A 20,413-nucleotide genomic window follows, 5' to 3' on the forward strand; every position below is an offset into this window, starting at 1 on the left:
AATGTTGGTCTTTAATATTAGTTAATGAAGTACTGGTTATATGTCTTATGTAATTGTGACCATGTAACAGCCTCCCTAATTGTTTATCTGGTTATGGGCTGGTTGAACCATGTAAACCCAAGAAAGTTAAGTCCCATAGTAGATTGAATCAACTAGGGCAGCCTTAGAAGTCTTTTGGTTGGTTTCAGAATCCAGACTAAGGGTGAGAAATAGATGGTCCAGTTCCAGCTTATATCCAGTGACCATTGATGGAAGGAAAATACTTGTGTATGTGCTTGGTTCCAGTGTCTTTCAGTTAAATAGCCTGCTGTCATGTATTCTTTCAAAAACAAATGTTGTTTTGGAAGAGTGCAGGGAAAATAATTTTAAAATAACAAAATGTGAAGAGTAATGTTTATGCCTGTAAATGATATGATCCCTTTAGGCTTTCTATTTAGTTTCAGTATTTTGAAATTGAGCGGTAATGATCCACGCAGATGCTCTCTTATGAACAAAATGGTTATGTTTTTCAATATTTGTTTTAACTTTATAGTCAGCCAAGCGTGAAGATGGATAATGCTGTGTAAGGACTTTTTATAATTTGGTGCCTTGTTTTTATTGGTGGGTTGCTGTGAAGCTGTTGATTGATGTAACATCAACTTATTCACCTTTTGTTGTAGGCCATAGTAAATGAAGATACTCAAGGCAACATTCCCCAGCTACAGGCAGAAATCAAGAAGCTGAAAGAACAGCTTTCTGAGCTGTCTAAAGGACAAATGTCACAGTGGGTAGAGGTTAAGAGAGGTAAGGAAGCCAGTTAAAATCTTAGGCATTGAAGAATATATGTATGTTGGGTGGTATGGTAAAGTTTAATACAGAAGAAACACTATCAAAGTATAGAGATGTTATCAAATCTGTAGAATGGCCTTGCAAGTGGAAAATGAATTTCATTGTTGATCATGGGGATGGTACGTATTGTTAGGATTAAGGAGACTGCCTAATTCTTAGAAACTGTGTTTAAGTAGAGGAGAGGGATCTAAGAGTTCGGATACGCAATTCACTAAAAGTGTCATTACAGATTGGTCACTGTTTTTTGAAAAAAGAATAAAATCTCTCAAAAATTGGAGCCCATCTTCCAGATGAATTGAAAGCAGAGAAATATTTCAAATTTCTGTAGGACCTTGATTAAAAAACACTCGGAACACTGTACACAATTCTGGTCTCATCAGGAAGATAGAGAAGCACTGGCTGAAATTCAGAAATGATTTACTGGAGTGATCCTAGAACTGAGAAGGTACAACTAACTGAATAGCATGGAACCAGGATGGTGCTGGTTGATCAAATATTCCAGATAATCAAGAGGTATGCAAAACTGTTGTAAACCCTGACCAAGCAAAGCTTCAAGATGTCACCATCTCTCAAAAAAACGATGTAAAAACATCAACAGACCTTTTAAAATTAATGTAAAAACACTCGGTAAGTAATAGGAACGTAATGGAGAGGTATACACATCACTTGGACATCACAGTAGATCGTGTCTTTTGCTGCTTTATCAAGACTGCCAGTTGACAAAGTGCTGATTAAAACAAAGTTTGCTGAACGATAGAAAATAGAGGAGATTTATTTTAAATTGTTCCCTTTCTGGGCCAAAGTTAAATGCATTGCTTTAACAAGATATCTTCTAACCAACTGTTCAGTGATGTTATTATACATTTAAGATGGCACTTGAACTCTGGTTTCCTGACCCAGAAGTGAAAATACTATCACTGTGCTCCAAGAGCCCCTTGAGCAACTTGGTGTATTGAAAATATGAAACTCACCAACATATGGTCCAATACAGGCAAATGGTGTAGATACATTTAAGGTAAAGATAGATAAGTACCTTAAGGAGAAATGAATCGAAGAACATATAAGCTAGGACAAAGTAAAAGAATGGGATGTGGCTTATGTGTGGAGCATTAACCCTGACATAGGATGGCCTGCTATAAGTTCTTTGCCTGCAAAAAATGTTTCTCCATGATGAACATTTTACAATATTTTGGGGGAGTTTGCAAAATTGCTTTTTATTCTTGCCTGAAGGTGTTAACTTGATCCAGCAATCAGAATTATTTTTCTGCCCAAATAAATAAGCTTATACTTATTTTTGTGGTTCTGTTCGCCGAGCTGGGAATTTGTGTTGCAGACGTTTCGTCCCCTGTCTAGGTGACATCCTCAGTGCTTGGGAGCCTCCTGTGAAGTGCTTCTGTGATCTTTCCTGCACCATTTGTAGTGGTTTGAATCTGCCCCTTCCTGTTGTCAGTTCCAGCTGTCCGTTGCAGTGGTTGGTATATTGGGTCCAGGTCGATGTGTTTAATGATTGAATCTGTGGATGAGTGCCATGCCTCTAGGAATTCCCTGGCTGTTCTCTGTTTGACTTGTCCTATAATAGTAGTGTTGTCCCAGTCGAATTCATGTTGCTTGTCAACTGCTTGTGTGGCTGCTAAGGATAGCTGGTCGTGTCGTTTCGTGGCTAATTGGTGTTCATGGATGCGGATCATTAGCTGTCTTCCTGTTTGTCCTATGTAGTGTTTTGTGCAGTCTTTGCATGGGATTTTGTACACTACATTGGTTTTGCTCATGCTGGGTATCGGGTCCTTTGTTCTGGTGAGTTGTTGTCTGAGAGTGGCTATTGGTTTGTGTGCTGTTATGAGTTCTAGTTGTCGCAGTAGTCTGGCTGTCAGTTTGGAAATGCTCCTGATGTATGGTAGTGTGGCTAGTCCTTTGGGTTGTGGCATGTCCTCGTTCCGTTGTCCTTCCCTTAGGCATCTGTTGATGAAATTGCGCGGGTATCCATTTTTGGCGAATACGTTGTATAGGTGTTCTTCTTCCTCTTTTTGCAGTTCTGGTGTACTGCAGCATGTTGTGGCCCTTTTGAATAGTGTCTTGATGCAACTTCTTTTTTGTGTGTTGGGGTGGTTGCTTTCGTAGCTTATACTTAAATGAATTTTACTTTTGTATTACATACATTGTTACCATTATAAATATGCTCCAATTACTTACTGTATAGAATTGAAACAGTAAATATAGATTTTGTTTCTGAACTGCAAGCAACAAGCTTTGTTTTGATTTAGGTGAAGTGTGAATCTGGGGCCTTGTTCATCCTTTAGTGGATGCAAGTGATACCATGGTGTTAACTCAAGAAAAAGAAAGAAGTTTATCAAAGTTTGGGAGAAGGTTTGTAGCTCGGATGCTTGCTGTTGTGGTTCTGTTCGACGAGCTGGGAATTTGTGTTGCAAACGTTTCGTCCCCTGTCTAGGTGACATCCTCAGTGCTTGGGAACCTCCTGTGAAGCGCTTCTGTGATGTTTCCTCTGGCATTTATAGTGGTTATAAAACAAGACTTTCCTTTTGATTTATACTTTCTAGAAGAGCAAGAGAATGCACAGATCAATGACTCATTGATCAGTCTTGTGTTTAGTAGTACAGTTATTAAGAAAACTACTGACTCTAATGAAGAAGGGTTTTTGAGATTAGCAGACTATATGCTGTTGAAACTAAGTGGTCTATTTCAGTCTCTGCAGCTGACTGTTCAGTTGGCCACCAGATACACAAAAAAAGGATCAATCAGTTAATTGTTGTTGCATAGTTACTTTATTTCAACTTCGTTTTTGCTCAGTTTGCAGTTTTTTATTGTATAAGACTAATGTAGGTTTACTGAAATTTGCTTTTAAAAAGCTCAACCGAATGAATGCTTTGCATGTTTTCTTTCACTTTTTTCAGATGCTGATTCTGTGGAGAAAAATGGAGTAGATGACCGTGAATGGAAGAATCGCTTTTTGGAAGCCATGCTTCTTTTGGAGAATAGTGAAAGTCAAAACCAGGTGAGGTTGGAGCTAAATTTATTTCTGTTTTGAGGGGATGTACAGGTAATCCTAGATAATGAAATAGTCCATGTCTGCAGCTACAAGGCATCACTGTATTCCCATGTCAAGTACTGTGTGATAAGTAACAATTCAGGGCACATAAGTGTTAGACAATGACCATTTCCAACAAGACAGAACCTAATCAATCTCCCTCTGATATTGAACTGAATTACCATTTGTGAATTCCCTGCCGTCAGCATTCTTGGGGTGACTGTTTGGCCCGAAACTTAACGGTATCAGCCATACAAATGCGAAAGCTGGGAATTCTGCGAAGTAATTCTCCTGACTCCCTGAAGCCTGTCAATGGTCTACAAGTGTCTTTGTCCAGAGAGCAATGGAATATTACACTCCACTTTCCTGCATCCATGCTGCTCCAGCAATCTCCAGAAGCTTAATATTATTCAAGACAAAATGTCATTGATTGGCAATCCATTCCCCATATAATCCACTCCTTTCATCGCCATCATAGAGTGGACACTAATTAGAAGATATATTGTGACTGCTCAGCAAAACTCCTTTGATATCACCTTCTAAACACATGACATCTACCACCCACAAGGCAACAGATCATGGGAGCACCACTCCTCCAAGTCATAAATCATCATGACTTGGAACTATTAACACCATCTCTTCCATGTGTTCTTTGGAGAGTTTGAAGGTTAGTGAACGTAGAAAAGGAAAGTACTTGCTCCAATTGTTATAATTTGTGTGTTAGACACTTGTGCCTTGGTTCTTTATTTTTTTTTTGTTTTTCAGAACCTGAAAGAAAAAATTGGTCAACTTAAAGATGTGTGCACCAAAAAAGAAAAGATACTTCAATCAAACAAGATGATTGTGAAGTTCAGAGAAACCAGCATAGCACGTTTGGAAAAGGTCCTGAAGGAATCCCAAGACACCCTACCTCCTGATGAAAAGGATGCAGTAATCGTTGAGCTGAGGGAAGAAATTCAAGCTTTAAAAGAGCAGGTGAGATATTTGGCAGGAAGCTGGCATGCTTAGACTTTTAACTTGTCTTGGAACGTAGAGAAGTACAGCACAGTACAGGCCGAGCATTTATCTTAATCAAAGATCAACCTAACCTACACACCCCTTGGATTTTACTGCTGTCCATGTACTTGACCAGCAGTTGATTAAATGTCCCTAATGTATCTGACTCTACTACCACCACTGGTAATGTATTCCATGCACCCACCACTCCCTGTGTAAAGAATCTACATCTGCCATCTCTCCCATACCTTCCTCCAATCACCTTAAAATTATGACCCCACGTGATTGCTATTTCTGCCCTGGGGAAAAGTCTCTGGCTATCTAAGCTACCTATGCCTCTCATTACCTTGTATACCTCTGTTAAGTCATGTCTCTTTCTTCCTTCTCTCCAGTGTGAAAAGCCTGAGCTCACTCAACCTCTCTTCATAATTCAAACCCTCCAATCCAGGCAGCATCCTGGTAAATCTGCTCTGCACCCTCTCTCTAAAGCGTTTACATCCTTCCTATAATGAGGTATCCAGAACTGAACACAATATTGCAAGTATGGTCTAACCAGTGTTTTTTAGAGCTGCAGCAAAACCTGACGGCTCTTAAACTCAGTACCCCTGTTAATAAAAGCTAAAACACCATACACCTTGTTAACAACCATATCAACTTAGGTGGCGACTTTGAGTGTTTTACGTACATGGACCCCATGATCCTCTGTTTCTCTACACTGCCAAGAATCTTGCCTTTAACCCTTTATTCAGCATTCAAATTCAACTTTGTGAGATTAATCACTTTGCACTTATTCAGGTTGAACTTTATCTGCCACTTCTCTGCCCAGCTTTGCATTCTGTCAATCTCTTATTGTCGCCTTCAACAGCCCTCGCTGCTATCTTCAACACCACAGACCTTTGGGCCATCAGCAAACCTATTAACTCACCCTTCCACTTCTTCATCCAAGTTATATATAAAGACTACAAAGAGCAGAGGCCCAAGAACAGAGCCCTGCAGGACACCACTGACCTCCAAGTAGAATACTTTCCATCCACTACCACTTGCTGTCTTCTTTCGGCCAGCCAAATTTCCCTGTATCCCATACCTCCTAACTTTCTGAGTAAGCCTACCACGGGAAATCTTATCAACTGCCTTTCTGAATTCCATATACACCACATCCACTGCTCGACCTTCATCAACTTGTCTCGTCACATCCTCAAAGAACTCAATAAGGCTTGTTAGGCATGACCTGTCCCTATATGAGGTATGACTCTGACCCTACATTTCTGGTCCAGCCCTGGGGACTTGTAAATTTTGATGCTTCCCAGAATTTACAGCACATGCATTTTCTTAATATCAATCTGTTCAAACCTACTAACATGATCCATGGTGAATTATCTTAGAAATTCAAATATACTACTGTATTCAAACTTCTTGAACTTACTTTGTATTTTTTACAGTTCTTTTCAACAAAGCAAGATGTTGAAGACAATTTCACTAATTGTTTAAGATTAACTTCATTTTTTAAAAATGCTCAATGGTGGTGTGTTATAGATCACGCAGATGTGGTAACATGCACTTTTTAACTGCTTTTTGTAGCCTGAAGGTATGGATAGTGAAGATAGAAATGCCAACTTTTTATTCATTGTATGGTGATCATGAATTTCTTCTGTTACTGCCTGCCATTGGCATGTGTTGTAAGGATTTATAGGCTGATAATTAAACCTGTTCACGAAATAATGAGCAAACCTTTGGCTGTCAAATTTTGAGGTGTGACATGATCCTGGAGGTTTTCATTCAGAGGCAGGATTGATATCTGTTGTGGTACAAGACCTTCAAATGATAACTTATGTGATGTAAGGTGCTGCTTTTTTTTAATCAATTAGGTTAAGGAAATGTGATTGAGTTTCATCTTTCCGTGGAGCAAATGGTTCCAGAAGTACATGCTCTAAATCATAATGAGTAATAATACAAATCAATGAAGGTGTAATAATGCTAATACGTAAAATACAGTAAAGAGGTGGAGATACTAAAAATGTGAAACAAACGGAAATGTCATTTTCCGTTTCAAAATGTTAGCAGTACTTGTTCATATTTAGAGGAAGAATTAAAAAGCGCAGGCATTATGTTAAACTTATACAGTGGCACCTCGATTTATCTGAACGACATGGAGGGGAGTATTTTGTTCAGATAATCGAATGTTCGGATAATTGAATGCCAGATAACACAGTTTAGCCAATAATCAGGACCTTGCGATCTTGTTCGGATAATCGAGGTTCCTCTCTACAAGACTTTAAAATAAAAGCAAAATGCTTGAAATACAAAATAAAACAGAAAATACCAGTAATGCTGAGCTGGTCAGATGGCATATGTGGAGAAAAGAACAGAGTTAATGTTTCAGGTCTTTGACTTTGCATTAGGACTTTGGTATGGAGAACATTGGAATATTATGCATTATTATCATCTATAAATGGAGCGTACACCCACTGAGATGGTGCAAAAGAGATATACAAGAATGAGTATACTTGTCAGGAAAGGTTGACAAGCTGGGTTTCTTTTCTGTAGGATACATTGACTGGATCAGGTGAAGGAAAGCTCATAAGGTGGAAAAGTGTCAGCATGCATCGGTTGAGCCAAATATTCTGTTTCTGAGGTGTATGTTGATTATAATTCATATTAAATGCCTTGTAGGAATTTATGCTGTCTTGTGTTACTAGATTGAACAAGACCCTCGGGTTGCCAGTTATGCAATGGAGAATCGTGCATTGCGGGAAGAAAACAAGTACTTAAACTCCTTGGACAGAGTGAAACATGCTAAGGAAATTACTTCCTGCATGGCAGCAGAATTAGAAAGGGCGTTTTTGCAAGCATCTACTTCTGATAAAAATCCTGGAGGTAAATATTCTTTTATACAGCTTCATAATTTAGCATCTGAAGTTAATTTGCTTGATAAAACCACTGCCTGATAGCTGATTGATTGTATCCACAAGCGTGTATTAGTACTATCAAAGACTATGTTGTGTTCTTTTCACTGTTCTTGGTTTAGCCCTAATATCTGCTGTGTTGTTCCCTCAAATTGTAATGTGCAAGAGATGCTTTGTCAATCCATTTATTAGGTCAGACCTTGTACCAGTCACCTATCAAAGTTGAAAACGTTTCTATAGTATCACAAGAGAGGCTTAAAGCTCGACTTCTGCAAGCTCAGAATGACATATCTTCTGTAAAACAGGAATATGAAGAGTTTCAGGAGCTGACTAAGTAAGTTGATTTGTATTCAATGTTTGAAGCATTTAACAACTAATAAAGTACAATCCATTGTAACTAGTTATTTAAAAGCAAAATACTGCGTTTGTTGGAAATTGGAAATCTGAAATAAAAACGTGAAGTGCTGGAGAAGCCCAATAGGCCTGGTAGCATCTGTGAACACAGAGAGGGTTACACAGAACTCATTAGCTCTGTTTTCTCTCCACAGATTCTGCCAGACCCACTGAGTTTCTCCAACATTTTGTTTTTACCAAAACTAGTTACTTTGTCAGTATGCCAATCTATTTTCTTATTTTGAGGAGTTGGGAGGATAGAATGGGCAGGTTTGATTCAGCCCCAGTGCAACTAAACTATTGACATGGAGGATGTTTGGATAATGCTGACCCAATGATTACTTTCCATGAATATCTTAAGTTTGTTTGCCTGAAACTGAAATTAGGTTAATGGGGAATTGAACCTAATTTTTTCAAATGACACCTCTGACCTTATTAAGTCTATGAATTTTGTTCTGTTTTCTGTTTCATGATTTGAGATGAATATTTCAAAATACAGCACTTCTGTAATGTTTACGTGAATCTTTGTTTCGATTTTGTTTAATATATGGATTCCGATGCAAACAGTTCTTTTTGTTCTTTGTCTGTTACCAGCAAGAATCGTTATTTTTTGCTCTCCTATCCTCCTTTACTCATCCAGATTTATAAAAGCATTACCAACTAATGGATATCTTGTTAATTGCATAGCCACTGTATCTATCATTTTGTTTTAAAATGTGTTTGACATTAACGTTACCTCCACCTTGATCTATCCTTGAGTTAAAACGCTGTAGAGATGACATTTCTACCTTCAGATGTTTCTGGCTTGCCTTTATTGTTTTCATTGAAATAGTCTTAATTCTTGGGAAAGGTAAGACCGGGGCCTGCTCTAGAGAAGTGTAAGGTTGCTCAGATATCCTTAGCACACTAAATGCAGTGAGTGTCCTTATTTTTTGTACATTGGCAAATCTCACTTTTTCCTGAGAGAAATTCCTGTTTGTTTCTTGAGACATTGAGATTCTTCTGGACTATGTGCCTTAGGGCCATCTTAAGATAGATCTTGATATTTGGCTTCTATATAATCAAAGACAGCCAATCCAGCAGCGAGTGCCATGTATGGTTTTCATTATACGCACGTCTTCCTGTCCCTCTACCTGGTGATGACATTATCAATTAGATGCCATTATATGAAATGAGGTTGCATGCAAGATTTCTTGTAATTAGGGAGCTGGAAAACTGCTGGTGACGTGGAGCTTGTGCTTAGCCTACACCTTCTGTAAGAGGAGATCATTACTGTTATTGGTTGGACAGGAAGTTGTTCAATCTGAAATTTATTCTGGGCAAAGAGCAAGATATCAAAAGGCATAATTTTTGTTATTTCCTGTTTACTGATTCATAAGTAACATAGCACAGACTTGTTCTCCAGTGTGTGCAACAGTTTCAGTATAAAGAAAACTGAAATACAATACTAGCCTTCTCCAGGAACTTCTCAAACTTAAAGTTCCAATTCATGACCAGTAATGGAAATGGTCACTTGCCCCGGCAGCATGCTTTAGAGATGTCTACAATGACTAGACATAAATCAGATTTGCCAAAGCAAGTGTAACCTTTGAGCATCAGGTTTTGAGTGCAGAGGAAGAAATCTGCCTATTGAAATTAAAACCTATAAAGTATAGAGCTGAAAATGCCTATGCTTGTGCAATTGGCTTGGTGCTACATAGACGATCCAAGAAACCTGATCGCTTTCACTTGAGCTGCGGTTGGTCACTTCTGAAGGTCAGCTGGCAGGTCAAGTTATCAGATGCTAAAGTGCTCACTTGAGTTGGCATGCCAAGCATCCTCACTATATCGGGACAGTCACAATTGTGCTGAGCCGGTCATGTAGTTAGAATGCCTGACCCGCTTACCAGACCAAATCCTCTATTCAGCTCGAGACTGGGGTGCATTGACATGGTGGTCAAAGGAAGCAGTGCAAGACAATCTGAAGGCTTCACTTCGGATTTGTGACATTGATTCGAACTCCTGGAAGAAGTTTGTGCAGGGTCACTGCAACGAGCAATTTAATAAAACTGATCAGCTGCTTTTGAAAGCAAAGGGAATTCCCAAGCTAGTACATAGTTCTTTTTCTGTATAAAGCCTACTTTGCGTCACTCATCCAGCATGTGGACAGTTACCTTCCAGCCAAGATGACCAGAGTTTACCAACATCTTGTGTTCTTTCTTCATTATAATTTTACTGTGAAGTGTTGGAGAAATCCTTGTTTGCTCCTATATGAGCCCATTTAGAGTTATCAGTTTTAATGTCCTTGCATATATGTGCTTGAAGCTCAATTTTTGACAGATTCCATATTTTCAATTTAATTAATTTTTGTAGAATTTCTACAAGTCGTGACTTGAATACTGGCTTTACAAGCTTTACTTATAATTCAGGGAAATAATTGCAAAGTATGCAAATACTGATTTTGTGTTCTGATTGATTAAATTATGACCATTAGGAAGCGACAGATGGAATTGGAATCCGAGGTTCACACCCTTCAAAAGGCCAATCAGCATCTAGAAAATATTTTGGAGGCAACAAAGGCTCTCACACGTCATGAAGTCTCCCAGCTAAATAAGATGCATGTTGAGACAATAAAGGTAGTATTTATTGGTGTACTCCATTACTGAAATAATGAGGACATTTTAAACACTAAAATACAGCTGTGGTTTGTTGAAAAATAACTGATTTCAATGGAGAGTTGAATTCTCAGGGCTTTATTCCATCATCCATTTGCACCATTTTGGCAAAAAAAGCTTTATTTTAACAATCGTATTCATTGGAGTTTAGAAGATTAAGGGGAGACTTAATAGAGACGTACAAGATAATACATGGCTTGGAAAGGGTGGACGCTAGGAAGTTAATTCCGTTAGGCGAGGAGACTAGGACCTGTAGACACAGCCTTAAAATTAGAGGGGGTAAATTCAGAACAGAAATGCGGAGACATTTCTTCAGCCAGAGAGTGGTGGGCCTGTGGAACTCATTGCCGCAGAGTGCAGTAGAGGCCGGGACGCTAAATGTCTTCAAGGCAGAGATCGATAGATTCTTGTTGTCTCGAGGAACTAAGGGCTACGTGGAGAATGCGGGTAAGTGGAGTTGAAATACCCATCAGCCATGATTTGAATGGCGGAGTGGACTCGATGGGCCGAATGGCCTTACTTCCACTCCTATGTCTTATGGTCTAATCGTAGAATTTAATATCTTGCTGCAAAAACCAAGGAGCTTTAGAATTGAAGTAAATTGTGCCCATTGCTGCTATAGTTAATGCTGTTGAGAAAATTATCCTTGCAACTTGAACCAATACTATCATTCATTAGGGAGTCAATGAATGCACCAGAGCACCATTTCATTTAGAGTTTGTTTGTGTAAATGCCTTTTTTTTCAATTGTTTCTGAACAGGCTTTGAAAACCTCTGGGATATTTTGTTTTGGTTGAAGAATTTAGAAGTAAAATGAGTCCCTGAGGATAATTGCAGTGAAATTTCTTGCCAGCATTCGTTACTTATCCCTAGTTGCTTTTGAGTTGCCTTAAACCACTGCTGTCTGTAGAGGGTTTGGAAAGAGAGGATTATTTTTCTTGCAGCAGAAGAGAGTTGGGGGGGAGGTGTGGGGAGGTGGGTTATGTTTGCAATACATACAATTGAGCATATATGGGATAGACTGGAATGAATCTTTCCCCTTGCTGAAGAGGTCTATGACCGGGAGTGTAAATTTAAAGTAAGGGGAAAGAAGTTTAGAAGGAATGTGAGAAAAATGTGGGTGGGAATTGGTGGGAATTTGGAACTCAGTGTCAGTAATGTTGATAGAGGCAGAAACTCTTAAAGCATAGAAATATTTTGATGTGCACTTGCAATGCCAAGGCATGCAAGGCTCTGGACCAAGTGCTGGAACATTAATTAGAATAGTTAAGTGGTGGTTTTTGACCAGCAAAGGTTCCTTTTTCTGTAGACCACTATGACTTTCTGTGGTGAAGGTAAACCCACAGTATATTTAACTGGGAAAATCTAACTGGGCATGATGAGGATTTTCAACGTATTCAAGTCATCATGGTATGTGATTTGCTGATATTCCTTAATTTATATAGTAAAACAAAATACATCCAGTTCCTACCACAACAATAATGTTATTTTTGAGCTAGTGTCGCTGTTTCTCTTTTCTCATTTACTATCCCATTGTGCTTAGATCAGGATTAAATAATGATGTTTACTGTTACAAGGTTAAGTTCTAATACCTATTTCATGTCTCATTAGAATTTGACCACTCCAACAAAGTCTATTTACAATCTACGATCTCGAATGATTCTGCGAATGAGTCCTGAAGGAACGCCTGGTCTCTGCACAGAAATGGAGCCAGGGACTCCAGAAGGTGATATTATGAATGAGCCTTTGCCACCTGAAATGAATGAACAGGCTTATGAAGCGATTGCTGAAGAGCTTCGAATGGTGCAGGTTAGTGTTTTTATGACAGTTGGATGACTCCAATAATTTGCTTGCTTTGACCAAAACACATTGCATAATGTTGTATTGGAAACATTTTACTTTGTTAATAACTTCTGATGCTTATTGCAAATAAGTTGTTTTATGTGATTTTCTGTTTAAAGTGATTGTGTAGGATAAGAAAAGTAGCATCATTACAAGTGGGTATGAGAGATGAACTTGCATGAATATTTTGCTTTAATACATTCTAGTTTAACCCCATAAATAAAAGTCAAGTTTTGGAGTGCAGTAATTTTGTTAAGTCGGTAACGATGCAAAATAAATTGCATAGCTGAGTAAAGGTGCCCTCCAACCCCCAAAAATGGCAAATAAGGAATGATCAGTCAATCAGTGTTTAATGGCATGGGCTTGGGGATAAATGTTGGACATGGCACCAGGCAAAACCCCTGCTTTTCAAGTAGGCCCAGTGACTTTGATGTCTTGTCTGAATGGTGTCTCCTCCAATTGTACAGCAGTCTGTTGGTATTGTTGTAGTCTTAGATTATATGTTGAAGGCATAACATAGAGCTAGATCACAAATCCAGGAAAGGAAAAAGAAGTGAATGCTGACTGTGTCCTCATAGAACTGAACTAATCTTGCAAAACAACAATTTATGAGCAGTTCTTTGAAATATTTCAGTGATGTTCCCAGAAGATAATTGGGTCATTATGGGCTTCATGAATTAGACGATCTGGCACCAGCAACCAACAGGAATCCTTTTTGATTAAAATTATGCATATCTTGTTAGTGCATCATTAACTCACCAGCAGAATAAACTCATATATTCTGTACACCGGTGCCTCTTTTGACAGTTGATGAGCCCAGGTTGTATGAATGCTGGTGTGTTTCTGTCTTGCATTAGCACTGAATTTTACGAGGACATCTGATAAGTGTTGGGAATAACAAAAGCACTTGTTAAATTAGACATTTACTCTCATTGAGTGTTAGAATGCCATACCAGTCGCAGTGGTGGATGTGAAATTATTTATATATACAAAAAGGGAACATGATAAATATATTAAGAAATAAAAATTTTGGAAAGCTGGAGGAAGAGTACCAAGTTAAGTGACTATCTGCAGCTGTAGTATCTGCTTATTGCTGCATGAAATTGATACTGACTGACTAATGTCAGCTTCTGGATTGAATTAATTTGGATCTATGCTTCCACAGCAATAACTGAAGAAGGGTACTGTGGAGAGACTCTTTGATATTCTCTTTGCTTCCCATGAACTACCTTTTTAAGTTCTCCAGAAGAACTCAGTGTCATCTTTATTATAAAATGTGGTCTGAGCCTGCCTGGTTGAATGGCAGCTTCTATGCCAATAATCTACTCTAAATGTGAATTTATTTGGAAATTAGCTTTTTAAAAATATATATTTTCATTTATGCTAAAAATGGTTAAATGTGTAAATAAACCAAAACTGGCTCTGGTCTTGTTATAGGAACAATTGTCTAATCTGCAGACTAAACTGGATGAAGCAGAGACCAAAAATGTAAAACTTCAACAGAACATTGACAAACTGGAACATCATTCTGCTCAAATGAATGAGGTAGGTATTTTTTAGACACCTGTGAATCTTGCAGTTCTTTGTCCCCAGTAACGTTTTCATTTAAACTTTCAAATATGTATTTGTCGATGAGAAGTATGAAAATTGCAATTTATTGCAGAGCTGAAAAATCTGTTTTTACAGTCCTTCCTTTATCTTTGCTGTCCATCTAATAATTGTTCCACCCCTGTTCATTGCCATTCTATCCTTTTCATCTTGTCTAATCTCTCTTATTCATAATGTCTTGTTCAGTGATGAGAAACACTCCTTTTTTGTATCCCTCATTGCTTACATTTTCCTGCTATCTTCTAATCCCAGTTCCTCCATACACTTCAGCTGTTAAGCCTTCGAGGAGAAAGTGAGGTCTGCAGATGCTGGAGTATCAGAGCTGAAAATGTGTTGCTGGAAAAGCGCAGCAGGTTAGGCAGCATCCAAGGAACAGGAAATTCGATGTTTCGAGCATAAGCCCTTCATCAGGAATATTCCTGATGAAGGGCTTATGCCCGAAACGTCGAATTTCCTGTTCCTTGGATGCTGCCTGACCTGCTGCGCTTTTCCAGCAACACATTTTCAGCTGTTAAGCCTCCCCAGTTACAGCGGTCTCAAACCTGGTGCTCTTGTTCAACCTTGTCTTTATTCCACCATGGCCCAGCTCTGTTTCCTCAAGTCTAACAGATGTAAACATAAGTGTTTTAAACAGGTGAACCTAGTCTAGTCATTCATTTGCTAGATCTAATTAAATAACACCAATTTTCTTCAGATTTGCTGTACTTTGGTGAATTGAGGGATACCTTGGCAAGCAAATGCAACCCCTCACTTTTTTTTTCCCCTCACTGCCAACTATAACAAGTTTCTTCTCTTTTCCTCCACTCCATGGAAAGGAGTGAGGAGCTTATTGCCATTAATTTTGAATGAAGTCCTTGTTCTTTTCCTTTTTTTTGTTTTAAATGCAGTGATCACTGCTGAAATGAGTAAGTATACCATTCAAATTCCAAGTGCTCCAGAGGTGTATAATCAACATCCGAACAGGTTGATTTAGAAATATCTGTAATTCTAGTTTTAAAATATATTACAATATTAATGCAAGTAATATTTTATTTGACCAAATGCTCTTAGCTCATCATATCTGAACGGAATGATAGGAACAAGGACCAACAGGAGCTGATGATGAAGAATGCATTTTTTGAGAAAGAGCTACAGGATTGTCAGAATAAAAATGAGAGTAAGTGAAATAAATGCTTAAATTATTGCAACTGTAATGCGTTGTTTTTTTTTTCACTTGTGCTGAAGATTATGATCTCTGGATCATATGTTAGCTTTAGTCAATGCTCTGGTGTCCCAAAGTTGAGCTAGATTTTAAAATGCCTGAGGTGATCAGGTACTCATTATTCTAATAGATGCATGAATTCAGTGCTATCTTCACTTGATCGGAATTGTAGTTAAAATAATACTGCAGCCTGCTGCTGGCCAAACAATATTTAAAACACTAATTTATATAGAATATACAGCACAGAATCCGATCATTTGGCCCAAACACATAAAGATGTGCTGACACTTCCCTCCCTTTCCTTGACTTCTCTGTTTGTGTTTCAAGGGAATAGCCTGCCCAGCTGTAACCATTACAAGCTCACTAACACTCACACCATCTCTTCTCCTTGCTCCTCCTCCATCAAAAGTATGAAAATCACCATTTACGATCCCTTTCCAGGTCTGAAGAAGAGTTATGTAGGACTCAAAACACTAACTCTATTTCTCTCTCCACCAATACTGGCAGACTTGCTGAGTTGCTCAAAAATTCTGTGTTTATTTCATATTTCCAGCATGCACACTTTTGCTTTCATTAGACCATTTGGCCGAATTGATGCAATTCAGTACTTATGCTAAATGTGAGTCTTCAGCCACCATATTCATGCTACTTCATCTCTCACTGTGTCCACATATACCTTTTATTCCTATCTGTTAATGATCTTGCATTTATGCATCACTCCTGTTCCAATTTGCAACTGCATGTCAGAACACTTCTTCCATTTAAACCTTTTGTATGATTCCCAGGATGAAGTGTGTTTGGGGTTTAGCCTGATTCTCCTCACAAATACCTATCTAAATAGTATCATAAGCTGAAGAATCTTAGAATAAACGTAACATCTGACATTGTATTCAAAGGCAGCAATGTGCCTTGCATTCAGTGTTTTGGCTATTTGTTGTACCATTCTGTTTTTAATTGCTTTACCACATCCTTATATTGTGAATCTGCATCTGTTATTGTTCTTCTGTTTCTCTAAACACTTCCACATGCTAATTCGTTATTTTGCTCATTCTTTCTTCCAGCATGCAATACTTGCATTTGTCATTACTCACTTTACTTCCCTATTTATTTGCCAAATTTCATCACTAGTTTAAATCTTTATAACCTTTTCTGGCTCTTCCCCGCCTTTGAGTTAGTTAATTATCCAATGAATTCTTTAGTGTTTTGCTGAATCTCATTGTTAATTAATTACTTAGAGTCCTAGAGATGTACAGCACAGAAGCAGACCCTTCAGTCCAACTCGTCCATGCCAACCTGATATGCTAACCTAATCTAGTCCCATTTGTTAGCACTGGGCCCACATCCCTATTAAACCCTTCCTATTCATATACCCATCCAGATGCCTTTTAAATGCTGTAATTGTACCAGCCTCCACCACCTCCTCTGGCAGCTCATTCCATACATGCACCACCCTCTGTGTGAAAAATTTGCCGTTTAGGTTCCTCACCCTAAACCTATGCCTTCTAGTTCTGGACTCTCTTTTCCCCCCCCAGGGAAAAGACTTAATCTCTTTATCCTATCCATGCCCCTCATGATTTTATAAACCTCTACAAGGTCACCCCTCGGCTTCCAACGTCCCAGGGAAAACAGCCCCAGCTTATTCAACCTCTTCCTACAGCTCAAATCCTCCAACCCTGGCAACATCCTTGTATGTCTTTTCTGAACCCTTTCAAGTTTCACAACATCCTTCTGATAACAAGCAATTCATACATTTGTGGAAAAAGCTTAAGAACTAGATACTTACTGATTAGACTTGTGACTAAATTCAGTGAGGTTATTCTTCCCTTGGGATAGTTAATTCATAGTGGTAGTCGTAAGGCTAGCATTTTGACATGTACTTTGATTAAGTGTGCTTTTTTTAAATTGGAAAATAACTTGTCTTTTTGGAACTTGCTCTATTGAATACTGAATTTTCCATTTTAACTCACGAACAGTTCAATTTGCCTGCTTTCTTCCAGTCATCTCTTTTTTTTAATGATGATTTTCTTTTTGTTACTATCCAAATGTATGGTAGTTGTCTCTAAAATTGTGAATTAATGATGGCAACTACTTTTGTTTTGACAGTATTACAGAGTGAAGTAAATGACTTGCGTGTTGTGCTGCATTCAGCTGACAAAGAACTTACCACTGTAAAGGAAGAATACAGCTCCTACAAAGTTAAGCAAGATGCAGAACATAGTCATCTTTCTGAGCAGTTCATCAATGTCCAGTTACAGCTGGATAAAATCAGGTATGGTTAATGGCATGTCTACTATATGGCATTTTTAAAAAAAATAAACTATTTGTTAACTGAACGGCTGAATCTTGTGGTCAGTTTTACATAAGGTAAACAGCAAGTATTTCTGTGACGTGGATTATATTTCCAACATTGATTTGAATCTTCTTTTGTGAGGGGCCTAGCAACAGTGAAACATCAAGCAGTATTAATGACTAATTGCAGCAAATCAGAAAGTAAAATGCATTGCTCAACCTTCACCCCTTTTATTCAAATTTGTAAAGTGAAAAATAAATATTTTGGAGTTACATCTTAAAAGCTTTTTAATACTTTGTTTTTTAAAAAGGAACTAAAATTGCAAAGCTTTTTGATTATATCAGAAAAGAAATAGTTGATGCCACACAAATGATACAACAAATTTTCCAGGGTAAGGTAGATTCTTCAGTAGCAGGTGTGACATGATACATCATTTAAAACCTAGCTACTCCTCACCTATAAAAGTCTATAAAAGTCCATCTTTCTTGGAGCTCTAATTGAATACCCCTCATCAGTCCTCTCCCCTGTCCCTCTTTCCAAACCACACATAACTGAAATGGATTATCAAAACACAAATAGCATGTAATGTGACTGTTATTCCTCCTTGTCTCTCCCTGCCAACCTGGAGACATTATCGGGATAATTGTTTGGTAGAACTTCAGTAAAGAATTGCTAAAAATTGAAACTTCTTATCTTGCACTTGTCAGAGCGCAAATGGAAGAAATAGATTTTAATAAAGGGACACCATTTTATAAAGTGTAAGAGGAGTGTGCTGATTATTCGGTAACTATTGGTAATTGACAAGTAACTATTCTTGGTTTATCTCCATGCCAATGATGGCCCAACCAAACAGCAATGTTCATATGGCTGATCATACCATTCTCCTTGAACACCTGTCCACCAACATCCAGGATTCTGATTGTAGCTGGGGAACCATTTGCAATGGCTCCTCTTTCTTCTTCCACAAAGTTAGCTATGGTGTCCCTCAGGAGCTATCCTTGGCCACCTTTTATTTCTCATTTTTATTATTTCCCAGCAACGTCAAACAAATGCGCATTTGATTCCAGATATATATTAATAACATGTATGTCTATATCACCACCATCATCTCTCTTGATATTTCCATTGTCTCCAAGTTGTTGGATTGCTGGTCTGACATGCAGTATTTCCTCAATTTAAATATTGACAAGGTTGAAACCATGTTTTCAGTACCTGCCACAAACTCCGCTCTCAAGCTTCCAATTCAGTCCCTCTCAGTGGCTGAGACTGAACTAGCATGCTTGCAACTTTAGTGACATTAGTCCCTGTTGTGAGTTTACATGTCCATCGCTCGAACAACCTGTTTCTACCTTTGTAACATCAGTTGATTTCATCCTTGCCTCACTGCAGGAACTGCTGAAACTCTACAGTTTATCTCTCGACTTTACTATTCCATCCCAGACTTCCATTTTCTATTTTTCTGTACTCATGAGGTCGTCTAAAACTTATTTGTCCTAATTTGCACCAAGTCACCCATAAACGCTTTTCTTGCTGACCTGCAATGGCTCCTGATTAACGGATGCTTCAATTTAAAAATTCTTCTCTTTGTTTCCAGATTCCTCTTTTTCCGCACCCTCAGTAAACATGTCCAACCATACAGTGCTCATGAACTGCATGATTTTAATTGCTTCCTACTAGTGGCAATGTCTTCAACTGTCAAAGCCCTAAACTATGATATTCCCTCGAACACCTCAACTGGTCTATCTTTCTTTCGTCTTTAAAGTTGCTGAATAAAAACTAATTCTTTAACCTAGCTTTTGATCATACTGCCCTAATAACTCCTTATGTAGTTCAATGACTAAGGAACCTATAAAATATATTATGCCTTTATTACATTAAAAGGAGCAATATAAATACAGTTGTTAATGAGATGAAACTGTCTGAAGGTTTTTTGGTTGTATGTTACAATGTGGAAGGTAAAATTCCCAGTTCAATGATTTATAATAGCTTGCAAGTCTGTGAGGATCTTAACTGTGCACTCGATGGAGCAACGTAGAATTACCTGATAGCAACTTCTGAATTTCTACATTTAACTGCACAATGGATTCCAGATAGCTGTCAATTTCAAAGGAGTAATGCCTAAGTGCTGACAATTTTATCATCATTACTGGTGCAAAATACATGCCATTGAAGTTGAACTGAAAAGCTTTTGTAATCTTTACTGGTTTGGTAATTGTACAAAATAAATTAGGTTCTTAGCTCATAAACACTTCTTTTGGTACTAGGCTGGAACATGAGAAAATTCTGGAAGAGAAGAGGTCTCTCCAAGACACTTATGATAACCTACAGGAAGTTATGGAGTTTAAGGCATATGAAACTGATCATCTGCAGGAGAATCTAGAACAGATGAAGGTAGAAAATGGAGAGTTACGAACTGAAATCTGTGTAAGTAAAGGAGACACTTAAATGTATGTAAATGATGTGTACAAGGAATGATTGTAGTTATCCTAATTTTGCCTTGTGTGTGGTGGGAGGAGGAAATTCAATCACTAGGCTCCTTTGACATTAGCATTCATGTGACAAGGACCAAAGGTTTCCTTAACAGTTAGTTGTTGACCATGACATGCAAAGTCAGGAGCTTTTGAGAGCAAAGGAAAGGTACTTTCTAATTAAGTGA

General features: G+C 38.2%; 1 protein-coding gene across 2 annotated transcripts in view; it reads left to right on the forward strand.

Moving 5' to 3' along the window:
* kif15 (kinesin family member 15) overlaps positions 1-20,413 on the forward strand; it is a 69,952-nt gene that overhangs the window by 16,369 nt on the left and 33,170 nt on the right. For both annotated transcript variants that reach the window (XM_060850096.1, XM_060850095.1), the window contains exons 11-21: positions 660-783; positions 3,738-3,838; positions 4,637-4,846; positions 7,564-7,741; positions 7,963-8,104; positions 10,637-10,778; positions 12,428-12,625; positions 14,096-14,203; positions 15,317-15,422; positions 17,571-17,736; positions 20,022-20,181. In XM_060850096.1, coding sequence (XP_060706079.1) covers positions 660-783; positions 3,738-3,838; positions 4,637-4,846; positions 7,564-7,741; positions 7,963-8,104; positions 10,637-10,778; positions 12,428-12,625; positions 14,096-14,203; positions 15,317-15,422; positions 17,571-17,736; positions 20,022-20,181 — 1,635 coding nt within the window. The remainder of the gene's footprint in view (positions 1-659; positions 784-3,737; positions 3,839-4,636; positions 4,847-7,563; positions 7,742-7,962; positions 8,105-10,636; positions 10,779-12,427; positions 12,626-14,095; positions 14,204-15,316; positions 15,423-17,570; positions 17,737-20,021; positions 20,182-20,413) is intronic.

This window comes from Hemiscyllium ocellatum, chromosome 34, assembly GCF_020745735.1.
Source record: "Hemiscyllium ocellatum isolate sHemOce1 chromosome 34, sHemOce1.pat.X.cur, whole genome shotgun sequence".
Classification (NCBI taxonomy): Eukaryota; Metazoa; Chordata; class Chondrichthyes; order Orectolobiformes; family Hemiscylliidae; genus Hemiscyllium; species Hemiscyllium ocellatum.